This window comes from Stenella coeruleoalba (assembly GCF_951394435.1).
Source record: "Stenella coeruleoalba genome assembly, chromosome: 20".
NCBI classification, from domain to species: domain Eukaryota; kingdom Metazoa; phylum Chordata; class Mammalia; order Artiodactyla; family Delphinidae; genus Stenella; species Stenella coeruleoalba.
In genome coordinates, this window is record NC_137166.1 from 6,734,428 (window position 1) to 6,752,965 (window position 18,538).

Genomic DNA, 18,538 nt, shown 5'->3' on the forward strand with positions numbered 1-18,538 from the left:
AGAGTAGTGATGAGAGGAACCAGCATGGTGAGGCCGTCAACACTGGGCAGGGGCAGCCCACCGGGTTCTGTGCTCAACCTTGTCACATGGTGGCTCATTTTGAACTCACATAAGCCCAGGCAGGACATATAATATTATTCTCCACTTATATAAATAAGAAAGCTGAGGCTTCAGTCATTAATTCAGTTGACCTAATGATGAGCCCAAGACCAACACAGGCACATCAGTTCCGGGTCAGTCAGTGTCACCCATGCCTCCCAGGGCTGGACTGTGGCGCATTTAACCAGCCCTCGAGTGGAAACTCAGATCAGTTCCAAGTTCTCACTTCTATTAAAAATGCTGCCATTATTTAGGATAAGTTCCTAGGAGAGCAATTATTTAATCAAAGTATATAAGCCTTTTTTCAAAGTTTTCATTTTAATTGTGTATTGCCAATGTGTTTTCTAAAAACCTGTACTAATTCGCACACCAAGTGCTACAGTGGTTATTCCACATATGAGCATCCACCACCCCCAACAAACGTCCCAGGTCACTGACTCTGCTCCATGCCTGCATCCCACAGAGCGCTGGAAGCTGGGACATTCCGGGTCCACGAGACGTACGGCTCAGGGGCCCCATCCCTGGCAGCACATCTTGTTCCCGTCACGCGCACCCACACACATGCTCATGGGCTGCCTGCGTCCTCACTCCCGGATGCGGGATCCTAACGCCCTGTAGCTTGCTCCAGGCCCACAGCCCTGATCTCTGAGGGCAGCCCAGCCACGGGGCCGGTGTAGGGAAAGCCTGTGAGCCTCCCCTGAAATAAAATTACTGAGCACGAGGTGGTGGATTCCAGGATATAAGACTACTTGTCTCTAGGAGTTTAACCGTTTAACTTCAACGGCTCTGTACAAAACTGAGTAATTCAGCGCAAGGAAGCGCACGGCGGAAAAGCAAACAGCCTGGGCCTCTGTCTCTGCTTCACTCTCCTGGTAGCACCGCACCGTGTGTGTAATCGTGCTCAACAGAATTCACGGATCCCCCCTCGGTTCACCTGCCCTGGGTTGTAGTCTCGGGCGGGGCAAGGAAGCCTTCTCTTGGTCACTGCCATTCACCCCACGTGGGGAAAGCGCGACATCTCAGAGCCCTCGGTCAGCGTTCATCACGCACCACAGCAGCTACCAGCTCTGCCCCTTGCGCAAGCGTGCGTCTGTTTACGTTCCCTACAATCAATGACATCTGAACGTGGGATGTGTACTGCCTGACACTAGGAAATTCGTGTTCATTGTGAAAGGGGTAGCAGGGGTATTATGGCCATGTTTTCTAAAAAAAAAAAAAAAAAAAAGTCCATTTCATAAGAGAGACACGTTGAAGTATTTTCAAATGGAATGATACACAGTCCGGGGTTTACTTTAGAATTTGCCAGCAAGTAAATGAAGAAGGAAAGAAGGGAAGGGAGACACGTGGGTATGGAGATGGAGGGTGGACAAAATCAAAGCGGCAGAATGTTCTTTGTAATCAGAGTGATGGGTACAGGGTGGCTTATGATGCCAGTCTGTCTACTTTTGTGTATGTTTGAGATGTTCTATAATACACAGTATTTTTTTAAAGTAAATGAACTGAATATTACTATGAAAAAGACTATATATTGTTATTATGAAAAAGTCTATTAAAAAAAACTAAAGAGAATAAAAGCAAATGAAACGCCAGTGATATAAACAAAACTTTGAAATACATAGGTGACCACGCAATATACATGTACTCATACACACACACAAAGATCAAGGCCATGGGCTTCCCTGGTGGCGCAGTGGTTGAGAGTCCGCCTGCCGATGCAGGGGACACGGGTTCGTGCCCTGGTCCGGGAAGATCCCACATGCCGCGGAGCGGCTGGGCCCGTGAGCCATGGCCGCTGGGCCTGCGCGTCCAGAGCCTGTGCTCCGCAATAGGAGAGGTCACAACAGTGAGAGCCCTGCGTACCGCAAAAAAAAAAAAAAAAAAAAAAAAGATCAAGGCAATCTTGTCTAATCCCCACAATTCTGAGAGGTAGGGTTCTCATCCCCACTTAAAGAGGAGGAAAGTGGGACACAGAAAGGTCAAACCACCTGCCCAAGGTCACACAGCTGGTGAGAGGATGTCAGGTTTCTCTCACTCTAACTCAGTTTCTCAGCTGAGGCACTACTGACATGTGGGGTTGGGTAATTCCTTGTTGGGGGGCGGGGAGCTGACCTGTGCACCTTTAGTTATTGCGCAGCATCCCTGGCTCTACGCACCAGATGGCAGTGGCAGCTCTGAGTCGAGTCTGCAGCCACTGCCCTGGGGCAGAACCATCCCCTAGAAAACCACTGCCCAACACAAACTCTGACTCAGCCACCAGCTCGGAGCCCACACGCAAACATTCCGGGAGACGTCCACGTGTCATCTGTTTAAGGACAGCTGTGCCACCTTATCCCCCAGAGGACCCGCAGGCTCATCCACCTTAGTCACACCCTCCACGAGTCAGGGAAGGTTTCCTGGGGAAGCGACACCAGAGATGAGCTGAGAGGAGCAGAAGCCGGCAGGTGAGCACACCGTCCGCCCGCCCTGTGGTGTCCTCCTTCCCTTCCTCCAGCTGGGGCCTGGGAAAGGGGCTGATGAGAGGCCAATCTGATTCCAGAGTTTAAGCCCCCGAGGTGGCACTGAGCAGGGAGACGACACCTGTTTCATGACGGCAGGTGGTGAGAAGGTGAGCAACCGCTGGGGCAGCCCCACCCCAGAAGCCCCTGCCCTGCTGTCCTCTCACCTGCTGTTCATGTAAGAGAAACCGCTGGAAGTCGTGCAGGTGAACAGCAGAGGCATCCGGCCGGTCGGTGTTGCTGTCCTCGGGGAAAGGAAGGGTGTTGAGAGAGGGGCAGCCAACAGTCAGGAGGCGATCCCAGCCAGCAGGACGGCCACCCAGACACCCAGCCAAGTGCCCCCCGCAGGGCCTGGTGCAGGCTGGCCAACAGGAAGACGAAGGTGACCCAGACGACATGCCTGACCCAGGAGGATTCAGAGGGGCCCTGACACCAGAACCTGGGAGAACTGGGCCCTGGAATCTACACTTGGCTGCTCCCAGGTGGTCCAGGTGCAAGGCAGAAGGAAGGGGGAGGGAGGGCGGGCGGGCACAGACAGGCGTGGACAGCAAACGCCCGGACAGGGCTGGATGTGGAGAGCGTTTGGGGTAGGCGATGCTGGAGAAACGACTCCAGAGTTGGCTGAGCCGTCGAGGGCTCTGAAGCAGGGGTGCGGGCCAGATGAAGCCCCCAACTCTGGCGGACAGGGAGAATCAGCTGGAACCTGCAAGATGAGAGCTGTGGAGCGAGCAGAGGCCCGCTGCTGGGAGAGTTTTCCATTTGACACGGACCCCTTCACTCTGAATAAAGGGAGATTCCACCTCGGCCGGCAGCTTGCTGACTGATGGCCTCGTGGAGAGGATGCTCATAGCTACCAGAAAACCAGAACCTCACTGGACTGGGAACCCTGTTCGCTATGGAAAGTGTATCCGGCAGAGCAGGGCATTCCGGGGAAATCTGTACTTTTCCCTGAGCACATGCAGCGGGGGTGGAAGGTGGAGGGTCTCTTTTGAAATACAGGAGGTAAAACAAGCTTTAAGCTTTCTCTCTTTACTAAACACTCAGGGTCCAGAAGTCTGTTGTCTCTGAGTGCATTTCCAACCTTCTTTCCTAACCAGCCTCATGGTCCAACAATACTAATCTTTTCATTAAAATACCACGTAAGAATTGGATTCGTTTTATATACATTTTAGAGTCTTGGGGTTTCTGGCTTAGAAGGTAACAGAGGGAACAGTTGCCAGGGCATCCTCATCAATGAGGGCTGCTTCCAAAAAGCAGGCCCAGGTCAGCGGGCCGCAAATCACATTCTAGGCGCTATTAACTCCGTGGCAAACATCTCTCCCAGGTAGACAGGCTCGGAGGACATAGACCACTTTATACTTAGGGGAATTAGTAAGTGTAGTAGAGGTCCTGACAAGTCCTGCAGCACTTAGGCTTTAACAATAACATCATTGTCACTATTTACGAGCCCTGCCATGTACCACATGAAGCACTTGATATGCTTCAACTCATCTGAATTCAGTTCACTCTGCTTAGCCAGGCATTTCCCCAACTCACCTCTGGGAAAGGAGGTCCTGAAGCAAGCAGGCTTCTCTACAGAACCTTCTGGGTCACCCTCCCAACATTCCACAAGCCCTGTTGCTGTGCATGTTTATTCGTGGCACAGGCTTGGGATGGCCAGTTCCCCAACAGGGGGACCCCACCAGTGCCTGCCCGAGAGGTGACCTCCTGGAGTTCCGATGGCAAGGCTGGGAGGACCCACAAGGGCACCAACGCCCGGCACAACTACCCAGAACAACAACCCAGCAGAGGCGCCTCACCCCAAGATGAACACGGAGGAATCCTTCTTGAATTCGTCAAGAATCTAAAATAGAAAACAGAAGGAACACACCCATGAAACAACGTTAGACAAGTCGAGCCACTTAATGCAAATAAACAGATGTTTTTGTTGTTAAAAACTTATCATTGTCGTTTATGTGACTTGCAAATGTTCAAATATTTACATCTTTACACAAAAGGTGGAAGTCTTCCTCACCCTTGCAGAGTCTTTTTTCTGAAAAGCAACCACTCGATGATTTGGCAGGTCTCCGTCTCGAGTCTGTTTTATGGCTATTCATTTAATTCTATCTTATCATATTATAGTACATCTATGTCTCCCAACTTTTTGCTGTTGTTTCAAGCTTTACATATTATTCAGCAACCTCAAAGCGCCCTACCTCACTACTTTCAAAACCCACAGTGTATTCCATAACATGTCTGTCTTTCAATTTTCTGCTATTATATCCAGTCCCACAAAGAACGTTCATACATGTATATCTTTGTGCACTTGGGCCAGCGTTTCCAGTGGGTAGTTTCCTGGGCAGGAAAGCGCCTGGACACGGGGTGTGTACTGTGGCAGATTCACCAAATTGCTTTCAAAACAGCTGTCCTGACCCGCAGGCCCACCAGAGAATGCACACCCTTTTCTGCACCCTCACGGGTACATTTCCAATCCTTAATATTTCAATGAGCTCATTTCTAATCCTTGAATTCAAGAGAAAGAAACAAATATTCGACAGCTCTGGTCCTACACTTCATGGCCTACTGATCTCCCAACCACTGATGGAAGGATGGCGAGCTCCTCCACCAGGAAGGCCTGGGGTCCCCCAACCCCCAGCCTCCACTCACTGGCCACGCATTTTCCACATGCACGCGCACGCATGCATGCGCGCACACACTCACACGCCACACACAGGCACACCCATACTGCGTCTATTTCTGGCTAGGTAGCATCACTGAAATAATCTTTAATGAGACTGTGATTGGATAAGCATTTGAGTAATTCAGGGCACAGATGGAAATGTAGCCCCTGGCGGGTTACAAATGCTAACGATATAAAACAACTCCTGCTCTAGATTCCCCAAGTCCTCTTGCCAAACTGCTTGCACTCCAGGATGACATGGAAGCTCTATGTTCTAGAACAGGTATCCACAGGCCCCTGGGAAGAATCAGGGGATCTGCATAAGTCTGTGCAAATATGTTGGGTTTTTTTTTTCCTGGAAAGATGATGCACAGCTTTAATGAGCATCTCAAGGAAGCAGGTCACCAAAAATGATGAGGAGTCGCTTTCAGAATGACTTAGAAGTACTTCCTTTCATCTATGTGTCATTTACAGCAAGGCTATTGATTTTAAAAAGAAAAGGGACTTTAGGCAGTGCCAGCTGTTTGTTATCTGGAGTCATTTGGCCCTTAGATCACTGGGTCAATCTGGTGCTTAAGGCCGGATCCTTTCCAAACCCAAATCCCGAAACTGGTTTCCCTACGTTGGAGAAAGGCCATCTGTGACCCCCCTTCAACTGTCCACTCCACGCGGTCCTTACTTAAAGCCAGCCCCTGCCTTGCCTTGCCTTGCGATGATGTACAGAAAAAGCTGCACCCCATTTCAGCTACATGAGGAGCTGGGATGCAGGAGGAGGTGCCTCTACTGTGGAGATGCTCCAGAGCCAGGAAAGATGGGGAGCAACACCTCAGCTTCCCCACTCCTCTGCCCGCAATCTCCTGTCACCCCATTTGCTGAACCCCCTGGAGGCAGAGGTGCCTGGGAACTTCTTTGTAAGAATCAGCCCCTCGGGGTACAGAGCAGGGCAGAGAACGCACTAAAATCGAAGAGGCAAATATGACCAGCCCAGGGCTCACCACTCAGGTAGCACACATGGAAGCAAACTCAGTTCTCTCAGAATTCAAAGGCCAAGGTGCCTGAGGATACGTTAGGAGATGGGCAGAATGCACTGGGGGGCAGGGGTCATGGGAAGTGGGAGAGAGGAATCAGGACGATTCCTGGGCTGTCCCAATGGGGTGGCCAGGTATGGGTTCATGGCAGTGGAGGTGGGGGTCGGTGCTGAGTATCATGCCGCCTCTTCTGGACACTCTAGCGTGAGATGCGAGGCAAGCTGGCAATCAGGGGAGTCTGGCATTCAGGGGAGACGTGGGGGCCGGAGACGTGTTTCTGGGAGTAATCAGCATAAAGATGCTATTTGAAGCCGGGGGACCAGATAGGATCACACCAAGAGTAAACAGAGAAGACAAGAGTTCTGTGGACTGAGTTTTGGGTAGGGATGTACAAAAAACCAGCAATAGCATGGTGGGTCTTTTCCTGAAAGCAGCTGGGAGGCCATTCTGGGGGTGCAGCGGGTACTGGGCGTTTCTCCACCTGGGTGTCAGCGTAACTGCAGGGAAAGCTGTCCCTCACCATCTCTGGCCACAGACGCTTGAGGACACGCCAGCGCGTGTGAGCAGGGGGCTGGCTGAGGAGCTGACGGGCACTGCATGGTCCCCCGTGGGGTCCACTCAAGACTCTGGGGGACCAGCGGGTTGGTGGGGCAGAGGGGAGTCACCAGCTCCCTCCGGCAGCAACTAGTTTAACAACTGGTATCAGCACTTGCCGGCGAAGCACCGGCCTCACCTGGGTCATGCCAACCATCAGACGGCGAGAAACCGAAGACCCAGCTAAAGAGGCTGAGAGCCAGCAGGAGGCGACGCACGAGGAGGAGGAAGACAGTGCAGCACCCAAAAGCCAAGCGACAACATCAAGGAGAGAGCGGCCAACTGCCACGCGGGTCACATGCCACGGAGCGAACGAAACGAAGACCAGAGGGTGGACCACTGTACCTGTCAAGGCGGAGGTCAGTGGTGATGGGACAAGGTGAACTGCTGTGGGGTAGAGGCACGGAAACACGACTGGAATGGGCTCCAGAGGTGGAGGGAGGGAAGCAAGCGCAGACGGTGGCGCCGATGGCACTCTCTGAACAGGTCACTCTACAGGGTCAGAGAAATGGGGCGGCAGCCGGAAGGGGGAGGTGTGTCAGGAGGATGTTCTAAAGATGGAAGAATGTGCAGCATGTGCTATGGGTAGAACCGCGTCCCCCAAAAGGCACATCCAGGTCCTAACACCACCTGTGAATGCAGCCTTATTTGGAAACAGGGTCTTTGAAGATGCCATCAAGTTAAGTGGAGGTCATGCTAGATTAGGGTGGCCCTAAATCCAATGAATGGAGTCCTTACAAAGAGGGAGATCTGCAGACAGACACACAGAGAGACGGTGCCCATGGGATGATGGAGGCAGAGACTGGAGAGGTGCGTCTACAAGGTAAGGAGCACCCAGGATCGCCAGCAAACGGCAGAGGCTGCAGAGAGGCGAGGAACAGATGGTCCCCTAGAGCCATCAGAAGGGGTGTGGCTCTGCCCACACCTGGCTTCAGACTTAACCTCTAGAACTGTGAGAGAATGAAGTTCTGGCTCTTTTAAGCCACTCAGTTGTGGGTCCTTTGTTACGGCCGCCCTGGGAAACGGACACGGCACGATTGCGAGCTGATGCAGGGCAGCCCCGACCTCAGTTACTCCTTGTGCCGATCCTATTAGGAAAGCAGTAAAATAAACCCTGTTTCAGAAGCAAGAAACGGGCTCAGGGAGCACACGTAATTGTTCCAAGGTTATATACCGAGAACATCAAGGGGCCAGAGTTTCAATCCAGGTCCATCGCCACTGCCCCACACAGTATGTGCAAAGGCACATAATATAAATGACAACATCCCAGCAACGAGGGCAGAACGCTCTAGATACTATGAGCACACAGGGGAGGCAGCAATTAACTTATCTTCACATTGCCGTGTACGGTTACATGGCCAAATCCTACCAAGCCAGGGCATTCAGCCCTCTGTGACTCTGGGCAACACCTCTGACACCCTGCGACCCCAATAAAGGCTCAATAAGGTCAGGGTGACGTCTGTTTAGTTGACCACTGTGCCTTCTTGTGTCACCCGTTTATTGAATGGATGACTAAAATAATAAATTAATTTCGCTGGGGAAAAGTAAAAGGCTACAGGGAAACTAAATTAAATTAAAATTAAGTTAAGTTAAAAGGCTACAGGGAGGGCTTCCCTGGTGGCGCAGTGGTTAGGAGTCCGCCTGCCAATGCAGAGGACGCGGGTTCGGGCCCTGGCCCGGGAAGATCCCACATGCCGCGGAGCAACTAAGCCCGTGACCCACAGCTACTGAAGACCGTGCACCGTGCTCCGCAATAAGAGAAGCCACTGCAATGAGAAGCCCGCGCACCGCAACGAAGACCCAACGCAGCCAAAAATAAAAAATAATAATAATAAAAAAAAAAAGGCGACAGGGAAAAGTAACCTATGACTTTTGGTCCTCAGGAGAAGAGGCAGTTACCAGCTAGACAAGGGAAGGGGCTATGCCAAAGGGAGGGGACAGAAATGACGGCCCAGAGGTCCACCTAAGGTCAGGGAATTGCATCTTCCCACATCGTTGTGGGTGATCACATCCTCTGGGGCTGTAACTTGCCCTCCACAGTGTCTGTGCTTTGCAGGTCATGTGAAGCGGCCATGGGGACAAACCGCAGTGATAGGAAAGCTAACCCGATTCACTGCTAACTTCTGCACTGGGGATCCTTCTCTCCCCTGACCACTGATTAGGATAGCCTGTGACACTCCCTAGACTCCTCCACCAACATATGACAGAATGTTAGTCGCGCTCTTCCCACACGCTCGCACCCATGGAAAATCTGGAAGAGAAAACATCAAACTTCTTATTGAGCGTTTAATTGTAGGTCTAATCACGGGTAGGCTTGCAGGTAGTTTAATTTCCTTTTTATTTTATAATGCACTTTCAACTTGTATGGACTGAATATGCATTACTTTGCTTATAGTAAAATGTATCCAGATATCAGAAACAAATTTCCTGTCGAGGGCTGCCTAGTCTTCTGCTTCAGTACATGAGATATCAAAGGACATGCTGGGAAATCCACTGATTGTGACCAAGATGGTCTTTTTTTAAAAATTTATTTTATTGAAGATTACAATGCTGTGTTAATTTCTGCCACACAGCAAAGTGATTCAGTTATATACCTATATCTATATAGATATCTATATATTCTTTTCCATTATGGTTTATTACAGGATACTGAATATAGTTTCCTGTGCTATACAGTAGGACCTCGTTGTCTGTCCATTCTCTATATAATAGTTTGCATCTACTAATCCCAAACTCCCAATCCATCCCTCCCCCATTCCCCCTCCCCTCTCCCTTGGCAACCACGAGTTTGTTCTCTACGCCTGTGGGTCTGTTTCTGTTTCACACAGTTAACTTCAGTTGTGTCATATTTTAGGTTCCACATATAAGTGATATCTTATGATATTTGTCTTTCTCTTTCTGACTTACTTCACTGAGTATGAGAGTCTCTAGGTCCATCCACATGGCTACAAATGGCATTATTCCATTCTTTTTTCATGGCTGAGTAATATTCCATTGTATATATGGACCACATCTTCTTCATCCGTTCCTCTGTTGATGGACATTTAGGTTGCTTCTGTGTCCAAGATGGTCTTTTAGAAACAGGACAGAAAGCAAGCGCACCAGAGGCCGGCTGCCCTCACCTCCTCCCAGGGGGGTTCTGCCTCGTAGAGACAGGCTGACAGTAATAGCAGATACCACGCTCTGAGGGCAGCTTTGCATGCCAGACCCGGTGCTGGCTGACTGAGACCTTCCAGTTGTTTTTTTTCTACTAGTGCTTTTAATCTTCGCAACAACCGTCTAGGATAGCCACCGTTGCCCCATGACGGTCAGGAAATCTAACACTGCTCCTAGCCAAAAGCAGCGCTAAAGGAAAATCAGTGCCACCTTAAATTATAGCAGAGTTGTTTTCTACTTTAACAGGCAAACAAGCAACAGAAATCACCTATATTCAGACCCCAGTGGGATAGTAATGGGATGGCAGAGAGCTGTGTGTGTTTATGTTCCCTGGCACCTTGCAAGGCCGGGAAGGCATTTGTTCTTTCAACTGCACTGGACATAATTTGTGAGTCGATTACTGATTATTTCTGAGCTGCTGGAGAGCGACTCAGACTTGGGTTCATGGGAACCCATGGGGGACAGACAGCCCCAGTATCCCCATCTCCTGGTATGCAAACTCTTGCCTTATCCCTGTAACTTGCAAAGGTAACGGAGGTACACAGTTATGTGCATATGATTACATGATGATGTTTTTATATGCTTGGAGAACCTGTCTTGCTGGCTTTGAGGAAACAAACAGCCAGGCAGGGAGCCCCATACACGGAGAAGCCGTGGGCAGCCACTAGGAGCCGCGGGCAGCCAACAAGAAGCTGGAGCCCTCAGTCCTACAACGGCAAGGAACTGAATGCTGCTACCACCGCATGAGCACGGAAGCCGATCTTTTCCCATCTGAGCCTCAGATGAGACCACAGCCTCAGTGGAAATCTTAAACGCAGCTTTTTGTGAAACCCCAAAGCAGAGAATCCAGCCTAAGGCACACCTGGATGCCTGAGCCCCAGAAACTGAGAGAGAGAACGTGCATCGTGGTAATACTGTTACGTCCATGCCAGCAGTACAGAACTCACACACATAATACGTAAGCAATACATGAGTAATACAGAACGCTAACGCATTTCCAAACTAATCTACCAGAGGGCAGCAAGAATAGAGCATGCGAAACGGCAGGGGGTAAAAACAGACGAATCAACAGTAACCCAACCACCTCATCCCATGGGGTTGAAACTCCAGTCCTGGGCCGAGACCAAGAGTGATATCAGTCAACCATCTTCACTCATAATCAGGGCCTGTAAATGCCAGACCCCCAGCCTCCAGTAACCAAGGGGGGACTTCACAGGTTTGCTGGGGAGGCAGCAAAGTAGCAGTGATGAAGCTGGGTATTAGATTCAAATATTTAAGGAAGAAAAAACACAAGGTCTTAGGTTTGCTTCAAAACCATCTGAGGAGAGGGAGGTGGGTAAGGGCATAGATGAAATAAGATGACCGTGAGTTGACCATTGCTGAAAACTGGCTGCCAGGTGCTTGGGGGTTTGTTATACTAGTATCTCTGCTTGTCTCTGTTTGACATTTCCCTTACTACCAAAGTTTAAAAAATTCAAAAGAAGTACCAGCGGGTGGGCAGTGAAGCTGAGCGCAGGAGAACTCAAATTCTAGCTCTGCGGCTCTACCAACCTCACGACCTCCGGCAAGTAACCCGAGTGTCAGCAAGTTCATCCCCAACGTGAGGATAAGAGCAGTACCTCTCCCACAGGGTTGCCAGGAGAATTCAATGTATGTAAGACATATAGCACAGCGCCCAGCACAGAGGTCACACTTAGGAAATGTTAGCTCTGATCTTTATTCCCAATACTGTTATGACAGCCTAGTTAGAGGTATGTCCCCCCGCCCAGGGGGACACACATGGAATTAAATTTCTCATCTTCCTGCTGCTGCCGAACTTTTGGAAGCTTTGAGGCTTCACAGCAGCAACATAAGCGGGTGGTTAGACACAAGGAGGGATTGGCCACTTCAAGCTGGAAACCTGGAGCTACTGCTAAGCAGGACCCCACTCCCTGGATTTAGGTCTGGGCATCATCAATCAGCACGAATGGCCCTGTCTCCCCAAGGAGCCCAGGAAAGCCAGCTGAGCCCCTAACAGCACGGAGGTAATGCTTTTCTCTGCCCTGAGCTTCTAGTGAGGAGATCAGTAAGTAAATGATACGCTGACAAGGGAGAAGCAGTTACCTACGCAAAAGCACTGAGGCCTTCTCAAGTTGGCCAGTAACTATCTATAGAGCCTGGGGCTTTGTTATTCAAATTCCAAGTCACTGAATTAAAATATGCAGTGGCCAGACTGGACAGTTATACCCTCCAGTGATGGAGAGGCTGTTGACCCAGAAGGTCTTAGGGACTGGGTAGGTGACATAAATTAGCAGAGAGAGCTGGATGGGGGGTTGGGGGAAGGGCTGGGGCAAACCAGAGAAAGCATGCTTCCCTCCGCTCAGAGGTTGCCAAATCTAGCCAGATCTCGATTTTTTTTTCCCCCAAGAGAAGTGAAAAATCTGGATCTTAATAAGAAATCCCCCAAGTTTTAAATGTAGGCAATTCATTGAAAAAACATTTAAACCATTAGACCAAGTAGAGCCGAATGCTGGCTGCATGTGGCATGCTGGCCACCAGGGTAACCTCTGGTACGTACAGATGTTTTTCCCCAAAACTGGGCCATCTAGGGTACCCCCAGAGGACTCAGGGATTCTGCAGAAATCTGACACAAATTTCTTTCCCTTCCTTCTCCCTCTCAAACACACAGACATGAGCTTTAGAAAGAACCGCAATGCAAAGTGCTCTTGTGTGGAATTTTATCGCGGTGGAGACCATCGGTGGCGGGTAACCCGTATTGGCAGGTGCAGCAGCTTTCATGGGAACCTTATTCCCAAGCTTCGCCTGCTCTCTGCCTGATGAGACAGTATCTTGAAATTTCCAGACGAACGATTATAAAACCTGCTTTTTGCAACTACTTATCTTGAGCGAATCAAGTTTTTCTCAGTTCTGGTCAACTGCCTAAGACAGCAATTGGCATTATTCTGGGTTTCATTTTTATACTATCTCATCACAACATTTTCCTTGCTCTCAAGAATTGATTATGAATGAAAGATACAGATTTTCACATAAAAAGTGTTCTGATCAGCTTTTATGCAGCAGAGTTTTCTTAATTAAGGTTTCGTACAAAAAAGGGGAGCAGGGTTAGATAGCTTTAAAGTTGTATAACCGATGACCTGATTTAATACCTTCATTTTTACAGAGGAGGCTGAGTGATGGGGGGAAAGATGGCTTTCCCCAAAATCACTTGGTCAGTTAGAGGTCAAGTTGGGGCTGGAACACAGGTCTTTCAACCTCCAAAGCCTACGATCTTTCTACTCTATTTGGCAAACCAAGAACTAATTATCACTTGTGTGAAAAAGTGAACACACTGCAACTGAATCTTTTACTCTATGAAATAATGTATTTTTCCCCAATCTACGCAGACAAGAAATGCTTCTCCCATTTCTCTACCTCAGATACATCCGAAGTCCCAAGGCCAGGGGTCATCTAACAAGAGGCCTCATCCTGCGCCCAGCCTGCAGGGAGAAGGCAACTGATAACTGTCTTTCACACTCATCACTTTAAAATGCCTGCACTCTTGACCTCCAGTCCCTCGTCAGTCCTCCGCAGAGCCCGGTGGGGCAGGAATCATAGCCCCAATTGCACAGATGAGAAGACCGAGGCTGGGAGTGGTCAGTGGCTGGCCCAAGGTCACACAGCCGAAGAAAGCAGATCTGTCTTGCTGCAAGTCCTACCCACTCTCTGCTCCCTCGCGGCTCTGCTCTGGACCCACCTCAGCCCCCTGCAAAGCCCTTTTCCAACAGTAACAGCAGTAACCACACACCAGGCACGCCACTCCCTGCACTGAACTGAATGCCTCCCTTTTTAAGCCTTATGCTTTATGGGACATTTTTTTTAATTGCAAAAGTAATGTGCTACTTGGAACAAGTTGAAAACGGAGTGGTACAAAGACAAATTTAATTATCTCTCCTAAGCATCTTTCCAAATCCCTCCAGGACATACACAAACTCAATATTAAATATGAGGGACTTCCCTGGTGGCGCAGTGGTTAAGAATCCGCCTGCCAATGCAGGGGACACGGGTTCGAGCTCTGGTCCGGGAAGATCCCACATGCTGTGGAGTAACTAAACCCATGCACGACAACTACTGAGCCTGTGCTCTAGAGCCCACGAGCCACAACTACTGAGCCTGCGCTCTAGGGCCCACCTGCCACAACTACCAAGCCTGCGTGCCTAGAACCCACGCTCCGCAACAAGAGAAGCCACAGCAATGAGAAGCCTGTGCACCGTAACGAAGAGTAGGCCCCTCTCGCCACAACTAGAGAAAGCCCACATGCAGCAACAAAGACCCAATGCAGCCAAAAATAAATAAATAAAATAAATAAATTTAAACCACAGTAATCTATTAAAAAAAACCATTAAACATGAGGTGTGTATACTCTTCCATACCTTCTCCTTGTTCATAAAAAACACTCACAAACATATATAGGAGGAGTAGTTTGTTACCAAAAAATCAGACCTAGCTCCCTGCATGAATCTGCAGCTGGTTTTCCTCACAAAATACCATGAACATCCCTCCAGATGGACAGAAACACAATGGACTCAGGCTTCTTAATCAGCTGCACAGTGTCACACAGTATGGATGGACCATAACTTACCCAGCTTTTGCTCTACTGAGAGGCATTCAGATGGCTCCCAAGTATTTTGCCAGCATAAATAATGCTGCAATAAACAATCTAGTGATACACTCTTAGGCCTCAGTGCTTTCACTTCTCTAAAACAGAGGCCCCAAAATGCCACTGTCAGGTCAAAATGTACGCACATCTTAATTTAATTTTAAAATAGCATATTATCTTTTCTTTAATAAATTTATTGATTTAAATTTATTTTTGGCTGCGTTGGGTCTTCACTGCTGCCCACAGGCTTCCTCTAGTTGCGGTGAGCCAGGGCTAGTCTTCATTGCGGTGCGCAGGCTTCTCACTGCGGTGGCTTCTCTTGTTGCGGAGCACAGGCTCTAGGTGCGCGGGCTTCAGTAGTTGTGGCAATGCGGGCTCAGTAGTTGTGGCTCGCAGGCTCCAGAACACAGGCTCAGTAGTTGTGGCACACGGGCTTAGTTGCTCCGTGGCATGTGGGATCTTTCCGGACCAGGGCTCAAACCTGTGTCCCCTGCATTGGCAGGCGGGTTCTTAACCACTGTGCCACCAGGGAAGTCCCAATAGCATATTATCTTAATCGAAAAACATATTCTCATTAACAAGGAATAAAAGTATAAAAAGAACAACATACAAAAATCCCTCAACCCAGAGACAAGTTACTATTAATAACTTGGTAAATTTTCTTCCAGAACAAGATGATAGAGTTAGTAGAACTTTTTTTACTTTAATAGGCTCAGACTAAATTCCAATCAGACTGACGGCCACTCATATTCCCACCGCGAAGGTATGAGAGCACCATTTCCCCACACTGTCGCCATAGCTCTATAACATTTAAAACTTTTGCCAATCTAACAGATGAAACTATGATGTCACTGCCATTCCCACTTGATATTTCCTTGACTAGAAGGGAGACAGAACACATCTCATGGGTCTCTTAGGAACATGCTGGACTTTGAAACACAGGGGAAACAAAAACATCATTCGATCATTTGCTCAAGAATCATCTTACCCAGGCAGATGGCCGACAGGCACAAGAAAAGATGCTCAACATCACTAATCATCAGGGAAATGCAAATCCAAACCACAATGAGATACCACCTCAGACTCATCAGAGTGGCCATCATCAAAAAGAACACAAATAACAAACGCTGGGGAGGGAGTGTAGAAAAGGAAACCCTCCTACCCTGTTGGTGGGAATATAAACTGATGCAGCCACTGTGGAAAACAGTATGGAGATTTCTCAGAAAACTAAAAACAGAGTCACCATATGACCCAGCACGTCCACTCCTGGGTATGTATCCGAAAGAAAGAAAAGCACTAATTCGAAAAGATACATGCACCCCAATGTTCACGGCAGCATGGTTAATAATTGTCAAGATATAGAAGCAACCTAAGTGTCCACCAGCAGATGAACGGATAAAGGAGATGTGACAGATATACAGATATATAGACACACACACACACAGTGGAATACTACTCAGCCATAAACAAGAATGAAATATTTGCCATTGGCAACAACACGGATGGACTTGGAGGGTATCCTGCTAAGTGAAGTCAGTCAGACAGAGAAAGACAAATACTATGTGATATCACTTACACGTGGAATCTAAAACATACAACAAACTAGTGAATATGTCAAAAAAAGAAACAGACTCACAGATACGGAGAACAAATTAGTGGTTACCAGTAGGGAGAGGGAAGGGAGGAGGGGCAGTATAGGGGTAGGGGATTAAGAGGTACAAACTATTACATATAAAATAAGCTACAAGCATACACTGTACAACACAGGGGCTATAACCCATATTCTATAATAACTATAAATGGAGGATAACCTTTAAAAATTGCGAATTGTACACCTGTAACTCATATAATATTGTACACCAACTATACTTCAATTTTTAAAAGTAAGGTAAGATAAGACTATCAAAACCTTCAAAAAGGGAATGGAAAAAAAGAAGCATCTTACCAATTTCTGCTGTTCAAACATAAGTTTTTTATAGAAGAGATGGAACTGTTCAAAGCTGAGTTCATCTTTGTGTGCGCCTATTTCCTGTAAATATATAAAAAAAGTGACCACACGATTTTTCTTGTCCACCACAAGAATGCCTCTTCCCTGTTCACAGAAATACCATGGCTCTGCTACAACACTGGTTAAAATCAAACTTGCATTCCTCTGAACCCAACTATCCACAAGTTTCCTAATTTATCTGCCTGGAGAACATACCCACCAGGGATCCCTGGTGAGATCCTTCCCTTGACTCCCCAGAAGGGAAGGATCTTAGCCAGAATTCCAAGCGCCATAATGCAGAACTCCTCCTTCTGGGGGCAGAAGACACTTTCAAATCTAGACATATTTATAGGGTATGTACAGATAGGTCATTTTTAAAAGCATAAGAAAATGAACCGAGCCCTTAGAATTAACAGAGCTCAACTCCAGGTCTGTCCCCTGAATGGCTTAACAGCTTTGGGCAAATCACTTGACCCTCTCAGACCCTCCGTTTCTTCATCTGTAAAATGGGAGAACCACCATTACCCTCCTCGGACTTCCCTGAAACCAAACCAGAGAACATCCATGTAGCACCTGCTTGGTAAAGGCTTGATAAGGAACAAAATTCCAACTACGTGGCGGTCAGTGGTAAATGCCTCTCCCATCTCTCTGTTAGTCCCCACCCTTCTCTGGTTTCGCCTTCTTGGACCAGTTCGAATGATGGGGGTGGGCCAAAAGATGGCTTGATAAGCCATAAAGTGGGTTAACTGTTCCGGGAGCTCACTGGTATAAAAATGAATGAGCTTCTTCAGCTGAGGAATCCTGTGACATGCCCCTGGGAGTCCACCAACTGGGACTATTGGGATGGAGTGTTGTTGGGCTCCTTGACGAGAGTCACTATCTCTCTGAAGGCCAGAAAGAATGCCTATGGATCACCTCCATCCTTACACCCTTCAGAAGAGCCCCACCTGACCTATGCTACCCCATCACTCATGGAATGACCCGCCTCAGATCTACCAATGGCTTAATTACACAAGAACATAAACAAATTAAATGATGGGCAGAAGGAGGGATGGAGGGATGGGAGGATGGAGGGATGGAGGGATGGAGGGATGGAGGGATGGAGGGATGGAGGGATGGGAGGATGGGAGGATGGGTGGAAGGAAGGATCAGTGGATGAAGGGAGGGGTGGGTGCGAGGAGAGGGGAAGGGCAGAGAAGAGTCGCCTCTGACAACTACGCTATTAGGACCTGAATACAAAACGCCACATCCCTGGCAACCTACATAAGGAATCTTCCATAATATTTTCCAGAAGAAACACATGTGTTCATATTATTAAAAGGCAAACAGGCTGTGGGGTAGTGAGGGAAAGGGAAAGGGAAAGTTGGACTGGTGGAAACGTCCCAAGTCAAGCAGCTCGGTGAACGCAGTCTTCGTGGATGACGTCCTCTGCCACGACTGAGAACACGGGCTTAAGGTCTTCACACAATCCCTCTGTCTGGACTAGGATGGATGAATCTGGAGGCGGGGGACTTCCTTGGGCACCATTCAGTGGAGCTCAAAGGCACGTAGTGGCTTCATGGGAAAGGCACACGTAGCCCTGGGTTCACAAAATCGCCGGGCTGAGACACAAAACTTACCACGAACTTATCTTTGAGGAACTTGGCGCTGCTCACTTTGAAGTTGACCAGGGGCAAGATGGTCTTCAACTCTCGGAGGCTGATGCTGCAAAAGAGGGGAACCCCAGCCCCGTTAGCCTTGAGGGGTGTCAAGAGTGGAGGATCTGGCTACTCCCGTCAGCTCCCATCTCTACGAGAAGACCCACCACCAGTTGTTAGTGAGCACTAACTGGGAACAGAGACTCTGGGATCAAGACACCCGATGTGCAAGGCTGGTCTCCACCCT

General features: G+C 48.6%; 1 protein-coding gene across 3 annotated transcripts in view; it reads right to left on the reverse strand.

Moving 5' to 3' along the window:
- Positions 1-18,538, reverse strand: part of PLCG2 (phospholipase C gamma 2) — a 191,861-nt gene that overhangs the window by 56,485 nt on the left and 116,838 nt on the right. For all 3 annotated transcript variants that reach the window (XM_079906383.1, XM_079906384.1, XM_079906382.1), the window contains 4 exons: positions 18,274-18,358; positions 16,613-16,696; positions 4,394-4,437; positions 2,762-2,834 (listed from right to left, as the gene is read on the reverse strand). In XM_079906383.1, coding sequence (XP_079762509.1) covers positions 2,762-2,834; positions 4,394-4,437; positions 16,613-16,696; positions 18,274-18,358 — 286 coding nt within the window. The remainder of the gene's footprint in view (positions 1-2,761; positions 2,835-4,393; positions 4,438-16,612; positions 16,697-18,273; positions 18,359-18,538) is intronic.